This window comes from Denticeps clupeoides, chromosome 4, assembly GCF_900700375.1.
Source record: "Denticeps clupeoides chromosome 4, fDenClu1.1, whole genome shotgun sequence".
NCBI lineage: Eukaryota > Metazoa > Chordata > Actinopteri > Clupeiformes > Denticipitidae > Denticeps > Denticeps clupeoides.
In genome coordinates this window covers 9,432,156-9,456,026 of record NC_041710.1, presented here as the reverse complement: position 1 = coordinate 9,456,026, position 23,871 = coordinate 9,432,156, and the positions used below count along the sequence as shown (strand labels likewise).

The 23,871-nt window shown below is 45.7% G+C and overlaps 1 protein-coding gene across 1 annotated transcript; it reads left to right on the top strand.

Annotated features, from left to right (window-relative positions):
- The first annotated feature begins 10,685 nt into the window (after positions 1-10,685).
- Positions 10,686-12,253, top strand: LOC114787777 (uncharacterized). Its single transcript, XM_028975627.1, has 3 exons — positions 10,686-11,235; positions 11,944-12,044; positions 12,205-12,253. Exons 1-3 carry the CDS (start codon positions 10,686-10,688, stop codon positions 12,226-12,228), a joined length of 675 nt encoding a protein of 224 aa, XP_028831460.1. The 3' UTR covers positions 12,229-12,253.
- The last annotated feature ends 11,618 nt before the right edge of the window (positions 12,254-23,871 follow it).

Sequence of the window (23,871 nt, the reverse complement as noted above, 5' to 3'; positions counted from 1 at the left end):
TGCATCTCCACCTCCATGCTGATCTTCACAATGATGATGAAGCCATGGAGTATGTGGTGTCATGCGTCACTGTTCTGGCCATGACCGTTGATTGCCGACAGACTGAGAGAAACCTCAAACTGCAGCTGCCCACAGCACATCCAGTACAGTGCAAACTGCCTCAGAGCCCTGTCAGAAAAAACACCAATGCTTGCCAGGACCATGGAGCCCTATGGTGAGCCCTGAATCCCCCTGCTCCGCCATCCGGTGCATACTCCCATGCTCAACACCCATCCCATATAACCGGATGTCGACCTGGCCACTCGCCGTGGACTACTTACTAGCCCCTGTGTCCCTCCGTGAACTGTTATGGGCCTTGATGGATGGCCCCTGGGCTCCAGAAGGGTTTTGTTCCAGATCCGCCCTGGCATGCATTGAACCAAATCATGAGACCACAACAGTGTTTTATCTGATGGCCACACCCCACTACCCCATCGTCCTAGGTTATCCCTGGCTCACAGGTCACAAACCACACATCCAATGTGCCCCTGGTGCCATCACAGGGTGTGGTCCAGTTCACCAAGGCCACAGGATACCAATGACTTCGCAAAAGCACACCCCACATGGAGATGACATGGTTCAAATGGGCACTGCACCCAAACCAATGCCCTGCTCTCAATGGACTTTGACAGGTCCCACACTGCCCACAAGGGAAAAAAAACTCTAGGGGAGAGAAAAAAAAGAAACCAAGAAATATCTGTCCATGTTTGGAGGTATTGGAAAGTGCAGAGTAGTGCAGTGTCATGGTGTACATTGCGTGTCCATTATAGTACTACTGGTCCATTTGAATTACCATTTGAGTCGTGTATAAGACCTGGGCATAGTTTCAGGGTTGGGCACTCAATTAGTTTGCACCGTCTCTCACATGCTTCCCATGCCTTTCCCCTAAGTCATAGAAATAGTTTATTTTTGTGAAACATTCTGTGTTTTTTTTATTTGCCAATTATTTTGATATTTTGTGGCAGGATGTCCGGCAGCAAAGTCAAAAAGAGAGGTTCAAAGTATATCGAAAAGTGCTCTTTCTTTATTTTTTATTATTTTCCCCTTTTTTCCCCAAAAACAAAAAGAACGAGAAAACACAAGACATAAAAAAAATAATTGGGTCAGGCTGATGCAAATGGTCCTGCACCAATACTAAGTAACAAAAGTTACCCTGGCAGCACTGTCTCCCTACAGTCTTAGCTACCCTGGCTCAACGATTATTTGGGCCTAATACAGGATTACCTTACCTGTAGCCCCTCCTCCTGGACTTAACAAACACTCCCCATACTCTGAGCGTCACTCTGTGACACCCACCCCTCTTCTCACCCCTCTTCTCAAATCCCTGTGGGATTTGAGACATATAGTCACCTGTCACCTGTACAATTTGATTTACCAGAACGATACAAGTTGCATTGCAATGAATGATTAATGCGTGCATTGGAGTGCTTCATATGGCTTAACCAAGCTAAAGCTCTATGGTCAGTTTCTAATACAAACATACGCCCCACTAGGTAAAATTTAAGAGTCAAAAGCCCATTTAACTCTTTCTCTTCCGTAGAATAGTTCTGCTCCCTAGGTAGCAGTTTGTGGCTAATATAGGCCACTGGCCGTAGCTTGATCTTACTGTAGAAGGACTGCCCCCGGACCATGTTCTGAGGAATCAGTCTGTACTGTAAAAGATTCATTAGAATCAAGGCTTAAGAGAACGGGTTCCTCACACAATGAGTCCTTAATTGACTTAAAAGTAGCTTCACATTCTTCTGTACAATTATTCTTATTTGGTTTATTTTCATGTTAAGTCAGTTAAAACTGATGTTCTCTCAGAAAAGTTTGGAATAAACCTACCACCCCACCAGTCCTAAAAATGAGCAAACCTGTTTCTTGGTGGTGGGTCATTTTGCAGATGTAATGGCTTCCACTTTCCCCACCTGGGGTCGGTAAGTTATCTCTTCCTTACCTAAAGTACACTTGTTGGGACGGATAGTTAGACCCGCCTCTTAATCCGACCCAGGACCATGTGTTTTCCATTCATATGCAATTTGTCTTGTCTCCTTATTTAAGCTATTGCCTCCCTCACTCTCATGTCACTTGTGGATTGTGTTCATGAGGTAGGTGATTTACATTTACATTTATGGCATTTATCAGACGCCCTTATCCAAAGCAATTTACAATCAGTAGTTACAGGGGACAGTCCCCCTGGAGCAATTTAGGGTTAAGTGTCTTGCTCAGAGACACAATGGTAGTAAGCGGGATTTGAATCTGGGTCTTCTGCTTCATAGGCGAGTGTGTTACCCACTACCACCCTTGAGTGATGTCCTTTGGTCATACTGTTTACATCGGTTAAGCAGTCTGATGGCAGTGCGGAAGAAGTTGTTGAGCTCAGAGGTTCTTCACTCTTCTTTATCTCCATCCTAAGGACCAAAGTGTTAACATTCCATGTTGGGGATGTGTGGGGTCTTGAGGTACCTCTCCTCTGGACTCTGCAGTGCTTCGGTAGTATATTTGATCTCTGCAGTCTTTTGCACTCTCTGCAGGCATTTGCCGTGCATGCTGCTGTATCACACATGTGCTTTCCACAATGCAGCTGTAGAAGTTGCTGAGAAGTTGGTTGACATACGGTACTTTCTCTGCCCCCTCAAGAAGTATAGCTGCTGTTGAGTGTGCTTGACAAACTGTGTAATTCATTACTGTCGTGGACACTCAAAAATTTAAAACCGCTTAACTTGAATTCTCTTCTTTTTCATGTCCACAATTATTTGTTTTCTCTTTTGTTTCTTGAGGATGACGTTGTTGTCCTGACACCATGACACCTCTCTTCTGTAGCCCACTTCTTCTCCACCAGTGATGCAACCAATCACTGCGATGTCAGAACTGCGGAGTTCTGCCAGTCAAAAAGATCAGGAGCCAGTCACAGTTACTTTGTCTCTTCTCGTGTCCATGTCTCTCTTGCATGTAATGTATTTTATATTATGTACCCATGCCTTTATATAAGAACTAAGAACATAAAGTTATGTTTTTTTATGTTTTTTTTTTCCTTAAATTGTCCAAACAGATTTTATCATAAATTAAATTAGAGGTTTAGCTGCCAATAGCAATTGGTTGGCTCCAAATATTTTGATGGGTGCATCGCTAGCTGATCGAAATAAGGAAGGCACACTGACAGAGCTGCTTGGGTAATCTTAGTTCAGCCTTTTTCTGTACTTTGTTTTCATGGCTATCAAGTGATAAAAAAATGGTCCAGTATGGTTATGTGGAATGGAAAGACAAGATTGTTTTAACTGCCATCTCACTCAGCTGTGAAAATTTCTAACAACACAACAGACAGAACTTGAACAGAGACAGCCAGCCAAATCTCAACTGTAACCCAGCATCGCAAAAGAGCTCAAGAAGATTTTTCTGGGAACTCATGTGGCAGTTCACTCATCTCTGGATTGGCGATCGGGACTCATACCCATTACGTTTTGTTTGCAAATGTGGATGTAATTTCGAAGTTTCCTAGCCTCGTTACTTAGCATAGCTTGGCAGATGACACAGATTTGTTTGGGGAGAGAACTATCGCTAGAATAGCATGCTGCTCCAATTTTTTACTGGAATTGTAATTAATTTAATAATACAACTTTGTAATAGTTACAATGTTATGTGATTTTGTCACAACAGTGTAAGATGGGGCGTCGCAGGACCATGGCCTTTCTACGCTTTTGTTTTGCATAGCGGCCGTCTGCAAGAAGAGAAGTGACATTCCTGTGCCTTTGATGTGCATGAAGATTCAACACCTCCATTTACATGTCTTTTGTCGGACGGCAGTGCAACATTTGCCTCCCCCCAGCCAAACGTGTGAGGTGTCGGCCATCAGGACCACCCACTCTCTTTGTCTTCCCCAGACGTGAGGCACCGGGGGTGTGACGTCAGAAACAACAGGTTCTGATTGGTCTATGACAACTTTCTGTAGGCCAGGTGTATAAAAGATCTGTTCACATGTGGGCTTTCTTGCTCAGGGGGTTTTCCATCGGAAGCCTTCTGGCTTCCAAGTCTTTTCTCTTCTCTCATTTTTTCTCATGGCTTTTTCTCTCCCTCGCTCTCTCTCTCTTTACTCTTTCTTCTTATTTTTGTTTTCTCTGAAACATTGGTACCTTTTTACATACAATATTCACATGTACCTGCAATAATTATTTACCGGTGTTAATAAATTAGAATTGTGCCATGCCTCTTTCTGCCAGGTAACATCAAGTTGGAGTGGTTTGAATACAGTGCTTTTGTGTGTAGAGAGAGAGTTTTCTACACTCTGTTCTCTCACCACGGTCTTTTTACAAAGGCGAGCTGACGGGGGAAGGAAGCGCAGAGGTGGGACATACTGGGGACAAGGATTTATTAACAAACACAAATAAACTCGGCTCGGTGGCCGAAAAAAAAATGTGAATAAAGGGGAGAACATAAACGAGCCCGCAGGCATGTGGCGATTGCCAGAACTCAAAGTACTTACACATAAGATGTCACCAGGTCAAGTTCCCTAAAGAGTTCACCAAAAGGCTTTTAAAACATGTCCGGATTGGGCACAGGTGATGTGTCCAGGTGCCCTTAATGTGACCTTGTGCCCTCAAATAAGGCTCCAGTACAACAAGATATTGGTATAATACTGCTGCCAAAATAAAGGGTTTAAAATTACAATCGATTAAACAGTTTGGGCTTCTGTGAATAAGTAATTTGTTCCCTTTTATTGCTCAGATACAACTGTTGCCTTGTGGAGAAAGCTATTTTCAATTTGTTCAACTGGGAAAGTGGGAAAACAAGATTGATCTCGGAAAAGGAGACAATCACTGTAAAAAGATAATCTAGCATTCAGCAGGGTTCATCATATTGTTGTAAAAAGTGGGAGAGAACCAGTAAAAAACTCTCTCTATATACACAAAAGCACTGTATTCAACCACTCCAACTTGATATTACCTGGCAGAAAGAGGCATGGCACATTTAATTTATTAACACCGGTAAATTATTATTGCAGTTACATGTAAATATTGTATGTAAAAAGGTACCAATTTTACAGAGAAAACTAAAATGAGAGAGAGAGAGAGAGAGAGAGAAGCCATGAGAAAAAATGAGAGGATAGGGCAGACTTGAAAAGAGAGTGGGTGGACCCGACGGCTGACACCTCACACGTTTGACTTGGGGGCCTGGAATCATGTGACAAGTATGAGAACACATGGGATTAACAGGATGGAGACAGAGGAAGAGTTTGACTGAATGCGAAGAGGTGCATGTAGGCACAGGCCTGTATACTGGCAACACAAAAAATGACGTGACGTTTTTTTTTTTTTTTTTTCGATTGTCGCGGTGGATACTGTCACAGCCTCACAATTCCAAGGTTTTGAATCTGGACTACATCTTTGTATATGTGGAGATGGCATACTTTCCCTGTGTTGCTGTGTGTTTAGTCTGTGTGTTTACTCTGGGTTCTCCGATTCTTCACAGATAAGCAGATGAGATGGATAACTCTATGTTGACTTATTACAACTCTGTATTGGCCCAAGGAGTCATCATTGCTCTCATCCAATCAATCACAGTCACCTGATTTCTGACTATGACTCGATGCATGTACTGAAGGTAGCTGTGGTTCTGATCAGTAGAAATGTTGGCTGGTTTGTAAGGTGGAAGATCTTCAACAATTTTCTTTTGGTTGAAAAGCGGTATCACACATATAACACAACAAGTGTTGCCAATTCAGCCAACAATCATATCTTTACACTAAAGCACCCAAAGAAAGCCCACACAAACACAAGGAGGACATACAGAGACCATGGTGTCCTTGTTACAAGGCGGCATGTCTAATCAATGCTCTGCCCCCATAACTGTTCGAATATTGTCTATTTACAGATGACATTTATTTTATCAACTTTATACATCCGAGGCAACACCACACCCTGTTCACCACACGGAATCTCCACGGATGGTAAAGTTTACACATAAACTTATAGAAGGTTCAGAGTTCTGAACCCAGGCTAAGGCTAAGGTATTTACAGATTATGGCTTGTGCCAGCATGTTAGCTGGCAGGCAGCAGAGTGTGAGTGTCAGAATTGGATGGGATTGGTTTCAGACATGAGAGCCACTGAAATTGTACTTGGATAAAAATCCAGTTATCGCCATCAGGGTTGGTTGGTCTAGTGCTCGGCTCCTACACTTTATTTATTTCAAGGTCTTGTCAGGAAATTTAGCCATAGGAGAGAAACAATCTCTTACATGTGTAAAGTAATCTATCCAGCAGGGGCCTGTAAATGGGGGAGATAATCAATAAAAGACACAAAAAGGAAGATATTATTAATGTATATGTTTAAGACCGTGAAGTGAAGAAAATGTCATTGTGAAACACTGCGGCATAGCACACGGTGCACACAATGAAATGTGTCACCCTTGTAAAAAATGTGAAAACCATCACCCTTGGTAAGCAGTGGGCAGCCATGACAGATGACCAGGGAGCACTGTGTGGGTTTCAGTACACATCTTCAGTACACAACAGATGTGTTAAAGAGAACCAAGCAAAAACAGCAGGCACAAGTTGCTACAGAGCGGACCAGCTGAGGACCTCACTGAAGTCACATTGGGGCCACTTGGTCATGTTGTGTCTCAAGCATTATTATGGATGATAAGTTGTTGAACTTTTTGTGGTCAAGATGAGAACTAATATGATGCGCCAAACATAAAGATCCTCAAAAATATGTTAACAACATCAGTGTTTGTCTCAAGGTGCTTAAAAAATGCAACAAAAATATTCCCAGATTTGTGTCACATTACCTTGATGAACTTTCACCTGTGGGATTTGACAACATGGATGCCTGAGTTTTGGAGGCATGAGTAAAAACTTGGGGGTGGCTGTATTGGTTTTGGATCGCCAGATCACTGGAGATGCTCCATGGATAACCTGCTTTAATGGTTGCTAAAAGAGGAGGATGCTGAAAAGACAATAGAATCTGCTCACCAGTCACAAGAACAGGGTTTGGATGCCTTACCGCAGTCCCCCGTGTGGAGCACTATTGTGAGGAAAGGACAGTGCAACCCCCAGAAACTCCACAAAGCGGTAGCTCAGCCCAGCGATGGAGCATCGTGAACAATGGAGGACAATTGGAATAATTGGCGCCAGCTCTGACAACAATATTCCGGCCGTGAAAATGAAGTTAGTATTTACAATAACAAAATTGTATTTATTTTTGCATTGCCATATTGTAAATAAACTAAAACCTGCTGTATGTAGCATTATAGTAAAGTAAAAAAATATATATTTACTCATAGCATAAATTAGACAGCTTAGAGCAAATTAATATTAAACAAACTACAGATACGGTTTACTTTTTTGAGTGCATCCATACACTGTAAAAAGGGAACACTGGCTAAACTTAAAAAAGTAATCTGTCAGACCTAATATTTTAGCATTTCTGTAAATAAACCAATTTTATTTACATTATGTCAATGCTAAAATATTAGGTGTGACAGATTACCTGATTTTTTTAAAGTTTGGCCAGTCTTCACTTATTTCACTGTATGTATAACTCTCAACTCTGGCCAGTGAGGATTTATGTTTACCACTACATTGAAGCCCATGGAGAAGGCAGCGTCAATGTTGCTTTTTCTGGCACAAAAAACAAATATATATACATCAGCTGTGTCCCTGGAATGAAGATGAATATTTTAACAGGTTGGCTTATGTTATATCCTCTATCCAGGACAATTCTTCCACCTGTGTCTATATTGTGGTTGGCATAAATGTAGATGTATCTGATGGTAACTGTTCATTTGCATATAATTTATTGCAGTGCTGTTCTGATAATGGACTGTTTTGTCCTGTAATCCATGCAGATTAATTATGAGTTTGCCACTACTGACCAGGTACCTCTATCATTTACGGTAAATTGGTGTGATGTACTTACAGTTATGTCTGTGAACACTGGCATATGTGTGGAGAAAATAGACTGGTCTAATTTATCTGATGTGGACCTTATGGCATACCAAACCCAGTTTGAAAACCTGCTGGGTAAGAGGTAGCTGCCTGTTTTGACATAAATTGCAAAAATTCTCAACATGAGGCTGAGTTGTGCTCTCTGTATGAGAATGTTGTGGAGTCCCTGTGTAAGACTACAAGGTATTAAGCTCAACCAGAGTTGGATAAATTTGTAGAAGAGCTTCATGCTGAGGCCAGAGGGGCCTATAAGGATTGGGTTGAGACAGGTTGGCAAAAACATGGTCCTTTGTTTGATCATAAGAAACGGACAAATACCAATTTTAAATATGCCTAAGGTTTTCTAAAAGGAATGAAGACAAATGCTCAAGGTCAAATGAAGGTCACATGCTTTTGTTAGGAAGCTGCAAAATAACTGTGTGAATGATTTTTGGAAGGAAGTCAAAAGAATGAGCACCCTTGCCAGCAAACATTGATCAGTGGCTCTGAGAACAATAATCAGATGTGGCAGAAACATTATTGTGAGCTATTCAACTGTGTTAAAAGTAACCACTTTTAACACAGTTGTTAAGCCCTTTTTAACCACTTGTAGCGATAATATTGACAATGTGGAATATGTGAGAGTCTCTCCACCAGAGGTCTATTATGCAGCTAAGAGCCTAAATGACAATAAGGCATGTGGTATGGCTAACATTTCTGCAGGTCACTTAAAAGACATGATTTGAAAGTTCGTCCCTCTGCTTGTCACCTTTTTTACAGGGTTTATCTTATCACATATTAGTGCCCATTTTAAAAGATAAAGCTGGCAAAATAACTAGTAGAGATAACTATAGGCCTATATTTTGGCCAGCTCTGGCCAGTTTTTTATTAAAGGTTCTAGAAAGAACTACTATGTTGGAGGGGCAGTGGTGGCCTAGGATAAGGATGCGGCCCCGAACTCAGAAGTTTGCAGGTTTGAATCACAATTCACGATTGCACCTCAGTGGCACCTCAGGTGAACAAAGCACCGTCCCCACACACTGCTCCCTGGGCGCCTATCGTGGCTGCCCACTGCTCACCATAATATAATAAATAATAATAATAATAATAATAATACAGTGAAGTGATTGTCACATGTGATACAAAGCAGCACAGCACATGGTGCACACAGTGAAATTTGTCCTCTGCATTTAACCCATCACCCTGAGTGAGCAGTGGGCAGCCATGACAGGCGCCCGGGGAGCAGTGTGTGGGGACGGTGCTTTGCTCAGTGGCACCTCAGTGGCACCTTGGCGGATCGGGATTCGAACCGGCAACCTTCTGATCAGAGGACACATTTCATTATGTCCACGCTGTGCTGTGCTGCAGTGTATCACAATGATGATCACTTCACTTTCATAAATAGAATGGAACATTTAATTCTGACCACTGGCAATCAGTTTGGTTTTAAATGAAAACATGGTACATACATGTAGTGCGGCGGGACTGTGACGTCCCGTGACAGACTATGGGTGTTTTCTGTTGTGTTTGTGTGTGTGTCTCTCTCTTTCTTTCTGTGTAATGTTGCAGGGTGGCTCCTCATCAGCCCATGATTGGACTCCTCCCACTTCCTGCTGTGATTGGTGGGCTGTAATCGGGAAGAGGATTCAAAATGGTGGCTGCTTTGGTGAAGAAGAAGGGAGAGTTGGTGAAAAGAGGAGGAGAGTGTTTGTGGAAGATAGACTGTTGTTGGTAGAGAAGAATGTTGTTGGTGAAGTGAAGGATTAGGACGAGAAGATAGGCCTTAGACTGCCCAGACCTGTTTTGTGTTTCTGTTGTTGTTAAATGTCTTCGTTTGTAATAAAAGATTAGCGTTAAGTGTTGTTGCGTCGTTTTGGAGTTTATACTCATATGTCCCATTTGTTATGTCCCTGACCCTAGACCGGGGACGTAACAAATTTTGGGGGCTCGTCCGGGATTTCCTATCGCGTAGGTAGGATATTGTGTAGGCTGTGGACCTTGGCAACTGTTCTCATCTGGGTGAGTTTGAGTTTCTGTTTATGTGGGTTTTCTGGTGAACTCTGGATAGGTAGAGCTGTCCAGCTGGGTTCTGCCTTGAGCGGGTCCTTCCAACGGACGCTGTTTGTTATGTTTGTTTGTTGTTTTGGTTTATTGTTTTTGGGGAAAAATCCAGGGGGAGGTACGCGTCGAGCATTTCTGTCTCAGTCAGAGACTGGAAATGTTGCGAGCTTGCGTTTAAAGGTGCCTAAAACTGGTAACTTCCCTGAAGACTAGCTAGATCTTAGGTAGCTGGCTGGTTAGGTAGATTAGGAGCTGGAGTTCCTAGAATCCCACAGGAGCAGACTGACTCTGGTATACATCCCAGTGAGCCGTAGTTGGGTCTGTGTAGGTTCTCTTTGTTTTGGTGGGTTCACCAAGTAATTCAATTTATATTTTGTTGTGAGATTAGAATTACAGGTCACTATGGAAAAAGGTTTTGAGGGTTTTGTTGAGTTCCCTTCCGATGAGATGTTAGCAGAGTTAACCAAGGAGCAGCTATTGGGTGTAGCTGACTTTTATGGCATACCCATTGCCAGCGCCGATAGAAAGTTGAAAGACTTATTAGTAACAGCGTTAAAAGTCGGTTTGGTGGAAAAGGGTGTACCATGGGTTAAATCTGGTTCTGCTGAGGGCTTGGAAGAGTCCGGCGAGAGTTTCTCTAGTGAAATTCGGTTAAAGGAAATGTCACTGCAAGAGAAGCAGATGCAGCTTGAAGCAGCAAAACTGCGGGCTGACCGAGAAGCTCGTGGGCTGCGTGAAAAGGAGCTAGCGCATCAGCTACAACTCAAGCAATTGGAACTGGAAGAACATGATCGCGAACGCCAGTTGCACCTTAGGCAAATGGAGTTGGAAGAACGTGATCGCGAACGCCAGTTTGAGCGTGAACGTCAAGAACGAGACCTAGAATTAAAGCGTCTCGAACTTGAATTAGCTTCCAAGTCTGTCCTGTCTGTCGAGTCGCAAACCCCTGTTTTCGATGTCAGCCGACATATTAGACTGGTGCCTCCATTTTCTGAGGACGAGGTGGAAAAATATTTTAGTCACTTTGAACGAGTAGCAACAACTTTACAGTGGCCTAAAGTTGTTTGGACGCTGCTACTGCAGTGTGTTCTTGTGGGCAAGGCTCAGGAAGTTTACTCTTCACTTTCTTTGCAGCAGAGCTCTGACTATGATGTGGTAAAGACTTCAATTCTGAACGCGTACGAACTTGTCCCGGAAGCGTACCGTCAAAGATTCCGGAAGTCTAGGAAGGGTGAGCAAATTACGTATGTGGAGTTTGCCAGAGAGAAAGAAGCTTTGTTTAACCGGTGGTGTGTTTCCAGTAAGGTCAGTACATGGGAACAGCTTCGTGAATTAATCCTTTTGGAGGAATTTAAAAACTGCATCCCGGAAGCTGTTGCCACTCATCTGAACGACCAGAAAGTGTCCACGCTGGCGCAGGCAGCTGTCTGCGCAGATGAATTCGTGCTTACTCATAAAGTTGTGTTTCATTCAGTCTCACGAAAACCAGATCGGGATGTGAGTTTCCGACGGGATCGGAACGTATTTCGATCTTCGCCCGTTTCCTTTAGTGATGGTCGCGCATGTTTTTATTGTCACGAGACCGGCCACCTCATCGCTAAATGCCCAAAACTCTTAAAGAAGCGCGGTTCACCTCCTAAATCCTCACCAAAAGGGGTTGGGTTTGTTCAGTCTGCTGTGAGTGTCCCCACTATTGTTGATCCTGTCTATGAACCTTTTGTGCTTGCTGGTACAGTTTCCGCAGCTGCTGGAAACAGTAGTGCAGTGCCAGTGCGCATTTTACGAGACACCGGTGCTGCGCAGTCTTTTGTTTTAGCGAATGTCTGGCCCTTTTCTGATGACACGTTCTGTGGCTCTTATGTACTGGTGCGGGGTATTGAATTAGGCATCGTTAAAGTGCCACTGCACGTTGTAAACCTGCACTGTGCTTTATTTTCAGGTTCGTGCAAAGTCGCAGTGCGCCCCGAACTGCCTATGCAGGGAATCGATTTTATTCTTGGGAACGATTTGGCTGGAGGGAAAGTTCTTCCCCTTCCGGAGGTCATTGATAACCCTGCGGTTCCACCCTCTTCAGTGGTGCCGGGTTATGAGTCAGTTTTCCCTGCTTGTGCAGTCACCCGAGCGCAGGCACGCCGGCAGAGTACGGATGAGCTGTGTGATACGTTTATGGCTGTTTCTGACCCTCTGGTCTCCCGTGCAGCGCCATCAGACGGCGGAGTGGTAGAGGGAGCGCCGCGGACGCGTGCTGTTAATGTCCATGATGATGAAACAATGTCGCTGCCTGTAAGTAAAACGCTTATGTCCCAGGAGCAGCGAAAAGACTCTACTTTAACGCAGTGTCGTTCGGCTGTTGTTGACAAGGCCAACATAACTGCAAATTCGGTAGCCTTTTTCTGGGATAAAGGGATCTTGATGAGGAAGTGGAATCCTCCAACTGCTGATGACGTAGGTTGGAATTCAGTATATCAAGTGGTGGTTCCTCTTAAATTTCGGTCTCAGGTGCTGTGTTTAGGGCATGACAACGTGATGTCTGGACACTTAGGAGTAACAAAAACATATAACAGGATTTTGCGCCATTTCTTTTGGCCTGGGTTGAAATCCGATGTTGCTCAATATTGTCGATCGTGTCACGTTTGTCAATTGGCTGGTAAACCGAACCAGTCAATTCCACCCGCGCCACTCTGTCCTGTGCCTGTCCTCACCGAACCATTTTCGAAGATAATTTTAGATTGTGTTGGTCCACTTCCTCGTACCAAAACAGGTTTTAAATACTTGCTGACGATAATGTGTAGTGCCACACGTTTCCCGGAAGCAGTTCCGTTACGCTCACTAAAGGCTAAGAATATAGTGAGAGCCTTAGTGAAGTTCTTTTCTACTTTTGGACTTCCAAAATTGGTCCAAACGGACCAAGGTTCGAATTTTCTGTCTCGCCTTTTTAAGCAAGTGTTGGAGGAATTACAAATAAAGCATCTGGTATCAAGTGCTTACCATCCCCAGTCGCAAGGAGCATTGGAACGTTTTCACCAAACTCTGAAGTCCATGCTCCGTACTTATTGCTTAGCCTCGGCTAAAGAGTGGGATGAGGGTCTCCCACTATTGTTGTTTGCCATTCGTGAAACTGTTCAGGAGTCTTTGGGATTCAGTCCTGCTGACCTTGTATTCGGTCACACCGTGCGTGGTCCACTCAAGCTTCTTAAAGAAGCCTGGGTAGCTGAACCATTGACAGAGACTAATGTGCTGGATCATGTCAGTGCCTTTCGGGAACGGCTTCATAATGCTTGTGCTACTGCTCAAGCTTCCTTACAACATGCACAAGGGTCTATGAAAGCCCGATATGATCAGAAAGCAGTCTCTCGATCTTTTCAGCCGGGTGACAGAGTTCTGGTTTTATTACCACTAATGGGGTCTGCTCTCCAAGCAAAATTCTCAGGTCCTTATGTGGTGGAGTCCCAGTTAAGTGACACTGATTACGTTGTTCGCACTCCTGACCGTAAACGTAAAATGCATGTATGTCATGTGAACATGCTCAAGAAATACGTTATGAGAGACAGTGATGCAACACAGGACAATGTAGATCCACCCGGTAAAGGAGCTGCTGTGTTATCTGTGGCTTCTATGCCCCTGCTGGATGCTTATTCTCCCGAGGAGGATGGGTTACATCTAGGAAATGTTCCTGTGTCTTCGCCCAGATTACACAACAGTGTGATCTTACAAAACTTAGATGCACATCTGTCACATTTGCCTCTTAACGAACGGGAGCAGGTTATGATTTTAATTCGGACATATAAGACATTGTTTGGTGATGTTCCGTCATGTACTACAGTATTAAAGCATGACATTGATGTTGGTGAACATGCCCCAATCAGACAGCACCCGTACAGACTAAATCCCACTAAGCGTACGGTAATGCAGTCTGAGGTTGATTATTTGTTGGAACATGGGTTCTCCGTGCCAAGCTGTAGTCCATGGAGTAGTCCCTGTCTGTTAGTACCTAAGCCTGATGGTACAGTTCGTTTCTGTACTGATTACAGAAAAGTAAATGCAGTAACTAGACCCGATTCATTTCCATTGCCCCGAATGGAAGATTGTGTTGATAGGGTTGGTTCGGCTCGTATTGTCAGTAAATTAGACTTGCTTCGTGGTTATTGGCAAGTTCCGTTGACTCCCCGAGCTTCTGAAATTTCTGCTTTCGTCACACCGGATAATTTCTTAGAATATAAGGTTATGCCTTTTGGGTTACGTAATGCACCAGCGACTTTTCAGCGTCTAATGGCTAAAGTGCTTTGTGGAATTAAAAACTGCGACGCTTATTTAGATGACATTATTGTCTATTCGTCCACTTGGTCCGAGCATATCCACACTCTGACAGCTGTGTTCAAGCGGCTGCAGGATGCATCGCTGACTTTGAACTTGGCAAAGTGTGAGTTCGGCAAAGCCACTGTGACTTACCTAGGTAAAGAGGTGGGTCAAGGCCAGGTAAAACCTGTGATTGCTAAGATTCAGGTCATTCTTGCCTTCCCAGTTCCCACATCGAAAAGGGAACTGCGCCGATTTTTGGGAATGGCTGGATACTACCGGGCTTTTTGTAAAAACTTTTCGGAGGTAGTGTGTCCGTTGACTGAACTGCTGCGAGGCAGAGTACAGTTTAGTTGGAACGATGAATGCCAGAATGCTTTTATGTCTGTGAAAACCCTTCTTTGCAGTACCCCTGTTCTTGCTGCTCCTGACTTCCAGCGCCCTTTCAAACTGGAGGTGGATGCCAGTGCGGTTGGAGCTGGGGCTGTGCTGTTACAGGAAGATGCGGATGGAGTTGATCATCCCATCTGCTTCTTCTCAAAAAAGTTCTTAAAACATCAGGTGAACTACAGCACCATTGAAAAGGAGGCGCTAGCACTGATTTTAGCATTGCAACATTTCGAAGTATACATTGGGTCTACCGCACAACCTGTTTTAGTTTTTACTGACCACAATCCCCTGGTGTTTTTATCTCGGATGAAAAACACAAATCAGCGTATTATGCGCTGGTCCTTGGTTTTGCACGGGTTCAATTTAGAAATTAAGTATAAACGTGGGACGGACAACGTTTTGGCTGACGCCTTGTCACGGGCCTTTTAGTTGTTTTTTTTTGTTTTTTTTGGGGTGAATCAACATAGTACGTTGATTTTTGGTGGTGGGGGTGTGACGTCCCGTGACAGACTATGGGTGTTTTCTGTTGTGTTTGTGTGTGTGTCTCTCTCTTTCTTTCTGTGTAATGTTGCAGGGTGGCTCCTCATCAGCCCATGATTGGACTCCTCCCACTTCCTGCTGTGATTGGTGGGCTGTAATCGGGAAGAGGATTCAAAATGGTGGCTGCTTTGGTGAAGAAGAAGGGAGAGTTGGTGAAAAGAGGAGGAGAGTGTTTGTGGAAGATAGACTGTTGTTGGTAGAGAAGAATGTTGTTGGTGAAGTGAAGGATTAGGACGAGAAGATAGGCCTTAGACTGCCCAGACCTGTTTTGTGTTTCTGTTGTTGTTAAATGTCTTCGTTTGTAATAAAAGATTAGCGTTAAGTGTTGTTGCGTCGTTTTGGAGTTTATACTCATATGTCCCATTTGTTATGTCCCTGACCCTAGACCGGGGACGTAACAGGGACGCAGGGAGGCAGGTAAGTTCCTCCGCGTTAATCTGCGAACGTGGACGGCGCGAGCCGCAACACCACACTGATGTTGTCGTTCGCGTTTTAAGACACAAGACAGGGCAGGACAGGGTGACAGGAAGGAGTTCGTGGATCAGGATAACAGAGAGGACAGGTACGGTCTTACTGGGTGGAAGGTTTTCGGGGCCGAGTCGAATGGCGTGCGTCATTCAATGACTGAGCAATTGGCAGCTGCTCTCCAGCCTAATATATAGGAGTCACGTTACCTCGTTTCCGTGTTACTCCCGGTCACATGATGGAATCATGTGACAGTACCCCCCCCTCCAGGGCCGACCCCCGACGGCTCCGGAGCGGCGGCGGTCCGCTGCCGGTACTCAGCCACCAGAGAAGGGTCCAGGATGAAACGACTCAGGATCCAAGACCGTTCTTCTGGTCCATAGCCGGTCCAATGCACCAGGTACTGGACCCCCCGACCTCTGCGGCAAGAGGCAATAATGCGCTCCACAGTGTAGGCGGGTCCCCCATCGACGATGCGTGACGGTGGCGGATCCGGAGCAGGAGGATGAAGCGAGGATCGGACAAAGGGTTTGAGTTTACTGACATGGAAGACTGGATGGACACGGATGGCAGGAGGGAGTTGGAGACGGTATGTGAGGGGGTTGATCCGACTGAGGATCCGGAATGGTCCGATGTATCGAGGGAACAGTTTGTGTGACTCAGTCCTGAGACGTAGGTCTTTGGTGGACAGCCACACCCTCTGTCCCACTCGGAAGTGCAGTCGACGAGGGTGCCGGTGATCGTGCTGGGTGGACATCCTTCGGGAGGCGATGAGGAGGGCCGACCGCGCAGATTTCCAGGCCTTTCGGCAACTGCGGATCATCTGACGGGCCGAGGGGACCCCACCTGCAGGCACCTGGTGCGTGAAGATGGGGGGCTGATATCCATGGCAGATCTCAAAGGGACTATGGCCGGTGGCGGAGGAGACTTGCAGGTTGTGGGCCAGCTCCGCCCACAGGAGAAACCCGGGCCAAGTGCGTTGGTGTTCTGACGCAAAGCACCGCAGGTATCGTCCCAGCTGTTGGTTGGCCCTCTCCACCTGACCGTTGGTCTGGGGATGGTAGCCAGAGGAGAGGCTGCAGGTTGATCCAATAAGGCGACAAAACGCCTTCCACACAGCTGAGACGAATTGGGGTCCCCGATCAGAGACGATGTCCTGGGGGAACCCATGGAGGCGGACCACGTGTTGAAGCACGAGGTCAGCGGTTGTGGCAGAGGACGGTAGGCCGGGCAGGGCGACCAAGTGGACCGCTTTGGAGAAACGATCCACTATGGTCAGGATGGTGGTCATACCACTAGCTTCAGGGAGGCCGGTGATGAAGTCCACGGCAAGGTGGGTCCAGGGGCGATGAGGAATGGGAAGGGGACGCAGGGGTCCAGCAGCCGGAGTGTTGGGAGTCTTGGCCCGGGCACAGACATCACAGGCATCCACGTAGTCCTGTACGTCCCGTCGTACTGAAGGCCACCAGAATGCTCGGCGAATGAAGGAGAGGGTACGTTGGCGTCCTGGATGGCCTGAGAGGACGGAGGAATGGCCCCAATGCAGTACAGGCACCCGGGTGGGGTGTTGTCTGGGCCAGGGTCGGATGCCTGGGCTGCCCGGACCTTCGTCTCGAGGGACCACCGGAGAGGGCCTAGGATGCGATGAGGAGGAAGAACGGGTTCGGGGTCAGAGGATGGTGAGTCTGGGGCGTGTTGACGGGAAAGAGCATCGGCTTTTTGATTTTTGGACCCGGGACGGTAGGAGAGTTGAAAGTTGAATTGCTCGAAAAATAATGCCCACCTCGCCTGGCGGGGATTCAGTTGTTTGGTAGCTTTGATTGATATGAGGTTTTGGTGATCGGTCCAGACCAAAAAGGGGGTGTCACTGCCTTGTAGCCAGTGCTGCCACTCCTCGAGGGCCCACCTGACTGCCAGCAGCTCACGGTCCCCCACCCCGTATCGCCGCTGTGCAGGGGTGAACTTCCGCGAGAAGAAGCAACACGGGTGCAATTTCCGGTCCGGACCGCGTTGAGAGAGGACGGCGCCAGCACCCACCTCTGACGCGTCCACTTCTACAACAAACGGAAGGGTAGGATCTGGGTGTTGAAGAATGGGGGCGGTGGTGAAATGATGACACAAAGATTTAAACGCTTGAATGGCCTCCGGGGTTAGGCGAAACGGACCTGGTGAAGGCTTGGTGAGAGCAGTGAGGGGTGCTGCGACCGTACTGTAGCCACGGATGAAGCGACGATAGAAATTTGCAAACCCAAGAAACCGTTGCAGTTGCTTCAGCGTCGTGGGTAGGGGCCACGACGCCACTGCTTCCAGCTTCTTGGGCTCCATGGCCACACCCTGGGACGAGATGGTAAAACCCAGGAATGTGGTGGAGCGCTGGTGGAAGGCGCATTTCTCCAGCTTACAGTACAGTCGGTGGGCGAGCAATCTCTTTAGTACTGCTCTCACGTGTTGAATATGGGATTCCAGAGTGGGTGAGTAAATGAGTACGTCGTCCAGGTAGGCATACACCCACCGTCCCAGCATGTCCTTGAGAGTATCATTGATGAACTTCTGGAAGACGGCGGGTGCGTTGCATAGACCGAATGGAATGACAAAGGGATTCAAAATGACCAGTGGGGGTGATGAAGGCGGTTTTCCACTCGTCGCCCTCTCGGATACGAATCAGATTGTAGGCCGACCTGAGATCCAACTTCGTGAAGTATTTGGCTCCCGAGAGGGCGTCAAGGGCGGTGTTGGTTAGAGGTAAAGGTGTTCGATTTTTGACTGTGATTTTATTGAGTCCACGATAGTCCACACACGGTCGCAGGCCACCATCCTTCTTGGTCACAAAGAAGAACCCTGCCGCGGCCGGGGAAGTCGATGGGCGGATGGTGCCGTTTTGAAGCGCCTCTGCCACAAACCGCTCCATGGCCAATTGCTCTGCCTTCGAGAGGGAGTAGAGATGTCCTTTCGGGGGAGTGGTTCCTGGCAGCAGGTCAATGGCCATGTCGCCTGGTCTGTGGGGAGGCAGCTGGGCAGCTTTGGCTGGACTGTAGATGGTGACTAGGTCGTGATAGCAGGAGGGGACATGGTCTAGGACAAGACGGGTCGGTTCTGGGTTCGAGGAGGCAGACGGGGAGGGCTGTGGCAGAAGGCAATGGCGATGGCAGTGCGCTCCCCACTCCAACACCACGCCCGATGACCAGGAAAGGTGGGGTTCATGGAGGGACAGCCAGGGGAACCCGACGAGGAGTGGTGAGGTGATAATATTGGTCACTAAAAACTGGATCTTCTCCACATGCGAGTCGAGCCGGAGATGAAGAGGGACCGTGCGGTGAATGATGGGTCCTGCGGAGATAGGATGACCATCCACGGAGGTGATTGTGAGAGGACTTGGGAGGAGTTCCAGGGGAATGTGATGTTGTCGGATGAAGGAGTGGTCTATGAAATTTCCAGCCGCCCCGGAATCCACAAAGGCTGTGGTGGAGATGATTCGCTGATTACATTCCAGGACGGCCGGGAGAGTGAGTCGGGAGGTCGGTGGCATCAGATGTGGAGGAAGGGGCCTAGATGGCCGCGCCGTGCTGATCTGCTGGGTGTCCCGTCTCCCCGGACGAATAGGGCAGGTCAGGCGGATGTGTGAGGGGGAAGCGCAGTATGCACACAAACCCTCCCGAAAACGCCGTTGCTTCTCTTCAGGCGTGAGGGTTGTCCGTCCCAGCTGCATGGGTTCCCCCCTATGGTCTGGAGGAGTGACGGTGGGCTGAGGTGGTGATAGAGGTGGTCGAGGGGTCTGATGCAGGGTCGGAGTGGGGGCCGCAGTTTTCGGGAGTGACAGCAGGTGGCGATCAATCCGCATCGCGAGTTGTATGAGGGCCTCATACGTTGCTGGCATCTCCCGGCTGACCATCTCACCACGAATTCGTGGGGCCAGTCCCTCATAGTACATCATCCGGAGGGCGTGGTCGCCCAGCGGAGTCTTTGCAGCCAGAGTCCGGAATCTGGTGGTAAACTGGCTGACCGATGAGGTACCCTGGCGCAGATGGTACAGCCGCGACGCGACGTCTTCCACACCGTCCGGATGACAGAAGGTGATTTTTAATTCCTCCACGAATTCGGCATATGAGAGAGACGCAGAACTGGGGGAACTAATTCGCGCAGCCGCCCACTCTGCTGCGGAACCACCGAGCCGGGTTAGTAATAAGGCGATGCGGGACCGGGCGCTGGGGTAGCGGCTAGGCTGCAGCTCGAAAATCAACGAGAGAGCGGTGAGGAGCACCTCGCCGCTCCCCTCGGTCCCGTTCCAGCGCTCCGGGAGTGGCAAACTGGGTTCGGGAACCGCGGGGGGGCGAGGGCTCTGCGCCACGCTCGCCGCTTCCTGCTCTCGGTGCGCGGCAGTCATCTCATGAACGCGCTGCCGCAGGAAGCGAACCTCCTGCGACAGACTTCCAAAAAGATTCTCCTGCCGCGCTATTCGATCGCACAAAGCAGCGAGTTGTGAAGCGCGTAATTCGGGCTCAGTCATTCTGTAACGCGAACCGGGACCAGAACGAGAGAGACGTGTAGGAGGAGACGAGAAACCTCAGTGCGGCGGGACGCAGGGAGACAGGTAAGTTCCTCCGCGTTAATCTGCGAACGTGGACGGCGCGAGCCGCAACACCACACTGATGTTGTCGTTCGCGTTTTAAGACACAAGACAGGGCAGGACAGGGTGACAGGAAGGAGTTCGTGGATCAGGAGAACAGAGAGGACAGGTACGGTCTTACTGGGTGGAAGGTTTTCGGGGCCGAGTCGAATGGCGTGCGTCATTCAATGACTGAGCAATTGGCAGCTGCTCTCCAGCCTAATATATAGGAGTCACGTTACCTCGTTTCCGTGTTACTCCCGGTCACATGATGGAATCATGCGACACATAATTACACTGTTTTTATTGGTTTTATCGATGCCTCAAAAATTTCATAAGTTACAGTACAGAGGGATTAATTAGTCCTTGTGCTTTTGGTACACTCACCAGTCTGTGTACTTTAATTGGGGTAATTATGTGACAATTTTTTTAAGGTCTGTAATGAGTTAGACAAGGAAGCAATCAGTCTCCTTTTCTTTTTACTGTTTTCATGGGTGATCTGTCAGAAAATCAAAGTGATTGTGGAACAGGATGTGTAGTCGGTGAAAACTGAACTTTTTAAACCATACTCTATACATGTTTACATTGCTAGTCTATGGAAGCATTACAAAAGAGAGTAGCATGCAGAAACCTACTGTTACAATGATTGATGGAGGTTGAGGTTGATGCTTAACATGGCAAGATGGTTCAGTGCAATTTTGATGATTGTTAGTGTTGGTGCTCTAAAAAAAGCATAATCTTGTCTTTGACAAAACACATAAAAACCTTCTGATATATGGTTGTAATTACTGTATATCTGTGACTTTAATTAAGTGAACTAACTAACTAACTAATTAACATACTTGGCTAATAAATTTGATTCTGATCAAATACACATCGTCGTAATCTCCCTTCATCTTTCAGTGTAGCTTTGATATGCCTAGATCTAATTCTGTGAGTATAATAAATTGATTAGTATGTATTTTGCCTTTTCTCTTTCACACAAAGAAAATGTGAAAAGATGAGTCAATTAATAATAATTTTAAATGCATACTAGAATGTGTGTATGGCCAGGCAACTGTTCAAAATTCACTTTCTCTATGTAGGCCAGAGTTGTTCTGGATGAACACATTCAATCTTAAATGATCCAAATATTATTATTCTATTCACCAGTCAGAAAATGAAATATGTTTTGCCAGTCAACCACAGAGTAATGGTCTGACACGGCTGATATAGCACTGCAATGTTTTGGGGAAAAAGGGACAGGATTTTGATAGTAGCGATAAGAACTTTGGTTCTTTGGGCAGTAAGAAAAGTATTACTTTTTAATACATTCTTTCACATATTTCATTTTATAATCACCAGAATAAAACAGGATTATAAAATATATTTTTTTGCCCAGCTGCCATTGCACCAGCCGTTCAGGCCAAGCAAGCTAAGCAGGTGTAGACCTGGCCATTATTTGACTGGGAGACTTCCTTGAATGGCATTGGTGTGGCCAATAGAGGGTGCTGTCGATATTGTCTTTGCTGTGAACTCAGGGAACATGGGGCAAAAAGTGAACACGTGCTTTTCATGTGAGGTTAGCTTCATCCACACTAGGCTCCTTAGTTGTTGTATTGGGCAATTACGACAAAACTACTATTTAATTGAGCATTTTTCAATATGCACTTTGAAGGAGAATTTGGCTTTGCACAGCCAGACTAACAAATACTGTCTACGAGACTTTTTGGTTACCTTAGATATATTGTTTTTCTTAGTGAAGAAATCCTTCTGTGATTATTCCCCTGTTTTGAGCCACTTATTATTATTAAAAATAATAATAAGTCTACTCTTATTAAAAACAGTCTCTCCATGTCTCTCTGTAACAAAACTGCCTTGAGTAAACATTTGCATGGCATTATCCCTTTTAAAAATGATCCTGAGAATAACTTCCTTTGTCTTTCACATGTCCTCGCCCGCAAAGCCTGTCTATGACTGTATTAATGCAAAAAGGCAGGTGGACAAAGTGGTGCGGAAAAAGTGAGATCTTTGAGATTATAATGCATCACAAATATGAAATTATTCTTGAATATAAATTATGAGAATGTCTGTGATGTGTTGCGTGTGTACTTTTGCATTCATGGAGTATAAGTGGAAAATGCATTCTAATTGTATGCTCATTCAGAAGGCATCTGCAAGAAATATTTAGCCTCTTGTATTCCAGACATAAATGTATCTTAGATATTTAAACTGGCACCTGTTCATAAATTATGGAAGAAATAGCAGTTATGTGTACATACTGGCTGAAGAAATGATCTGTTACATTAAGATCCTTTAGCCTATTAAAGTGAAAATAGTTGAAAACTACACGGTGTGAAATACAGTACCTACAGTAGAAATTGGTGGAGACCCAGAATAAAAGCCTATTTGCAGTTTTCCTGACTTCAGTGTCACAGACTTAACACACTGGAGGTGACCACAAATCAATAAGAAGACCACTTTCTTATGTTGTGGTCAGACATAAGAAAAATGACCTTAGGTATTTTGAGGGTATAAGACTGTGTTTATTGTGGCAACATCAGGCAATCTATTGTGTGGAGATTTATGGGACCAGCTGTTCCCTTTAGAAAGACAAGTCACAGAATTACAAAGTATTGACAGTTCAATTTCACACTGCATTATTGGACTTGGGGGCCTTTTGTGTCCCTCAAAAAAAAAAAAAAAAAAAAAACAGAATAGTATACTGCATGCTGAAACGTTAATTGTGTACATTTGAATGCATTCTCACCCCCAGCTTTGGAACACATGGGCCTGCATGCTGAAAACCACAAAAGTGAAAAGCAAACATCAAAAACACATATTTTAATCTAGCAGTAAAACACACTTCTGTTGCCTAATAGCAATGGTGAAACAAACGTTATTGAATAATGAATAATTATTGAATGTTGTTGAATAATTTTATAGGTTATTTTTAAATTGTATTAATGTAAGACGGTGGATTCCTGATTGATTGTGTCAGGCTTTATCATCAACCTTATATAAAATCCCATTCATGTTTAAATCCACATGGAGTTGATTCCAACTTTGCAGCTATAACTGCAAGGAAAGTGCAGTGTATCATGCTAGAATAAAAAAAATGTCCTTGCCCAAATGGATCAAACAGATATTTTCATTGTGTGTTGCAATGCTATTTTTCTGAGGTGTATCGCAAATAATAATAAAAAAATCAAATGAATTCAGCTTGCACCTATGAAAACAGTTTGTAATAAAAATGGATTCTGTAGAGCATAAAAGAGTAACAAAAAATGAATAGCCCTGTCCAGTCCACTAATGGACTTATGGCAATTGTACTGGTTATCTGTTACTGGTGTCATCTGTGTCTATTTTTTTTCCTTGTTGTCTGTCCAGTTTACCGCTGTTTTGGCTGCCTTCTTTAAAAAGTCCATGGTGCCATATCTTCCCATTGTAATCAACACGTCAGGCCATCTACACAATGTAAAAGGTGAGCATCCTGACCAGTCCTGTCACATGACTTCGGTTGCATGGCAGCAGGAACGCGGAACCGGGGGACGCAGTTCCCATTTAATCAGCGTTCTGATTGCCGGCCGGTGC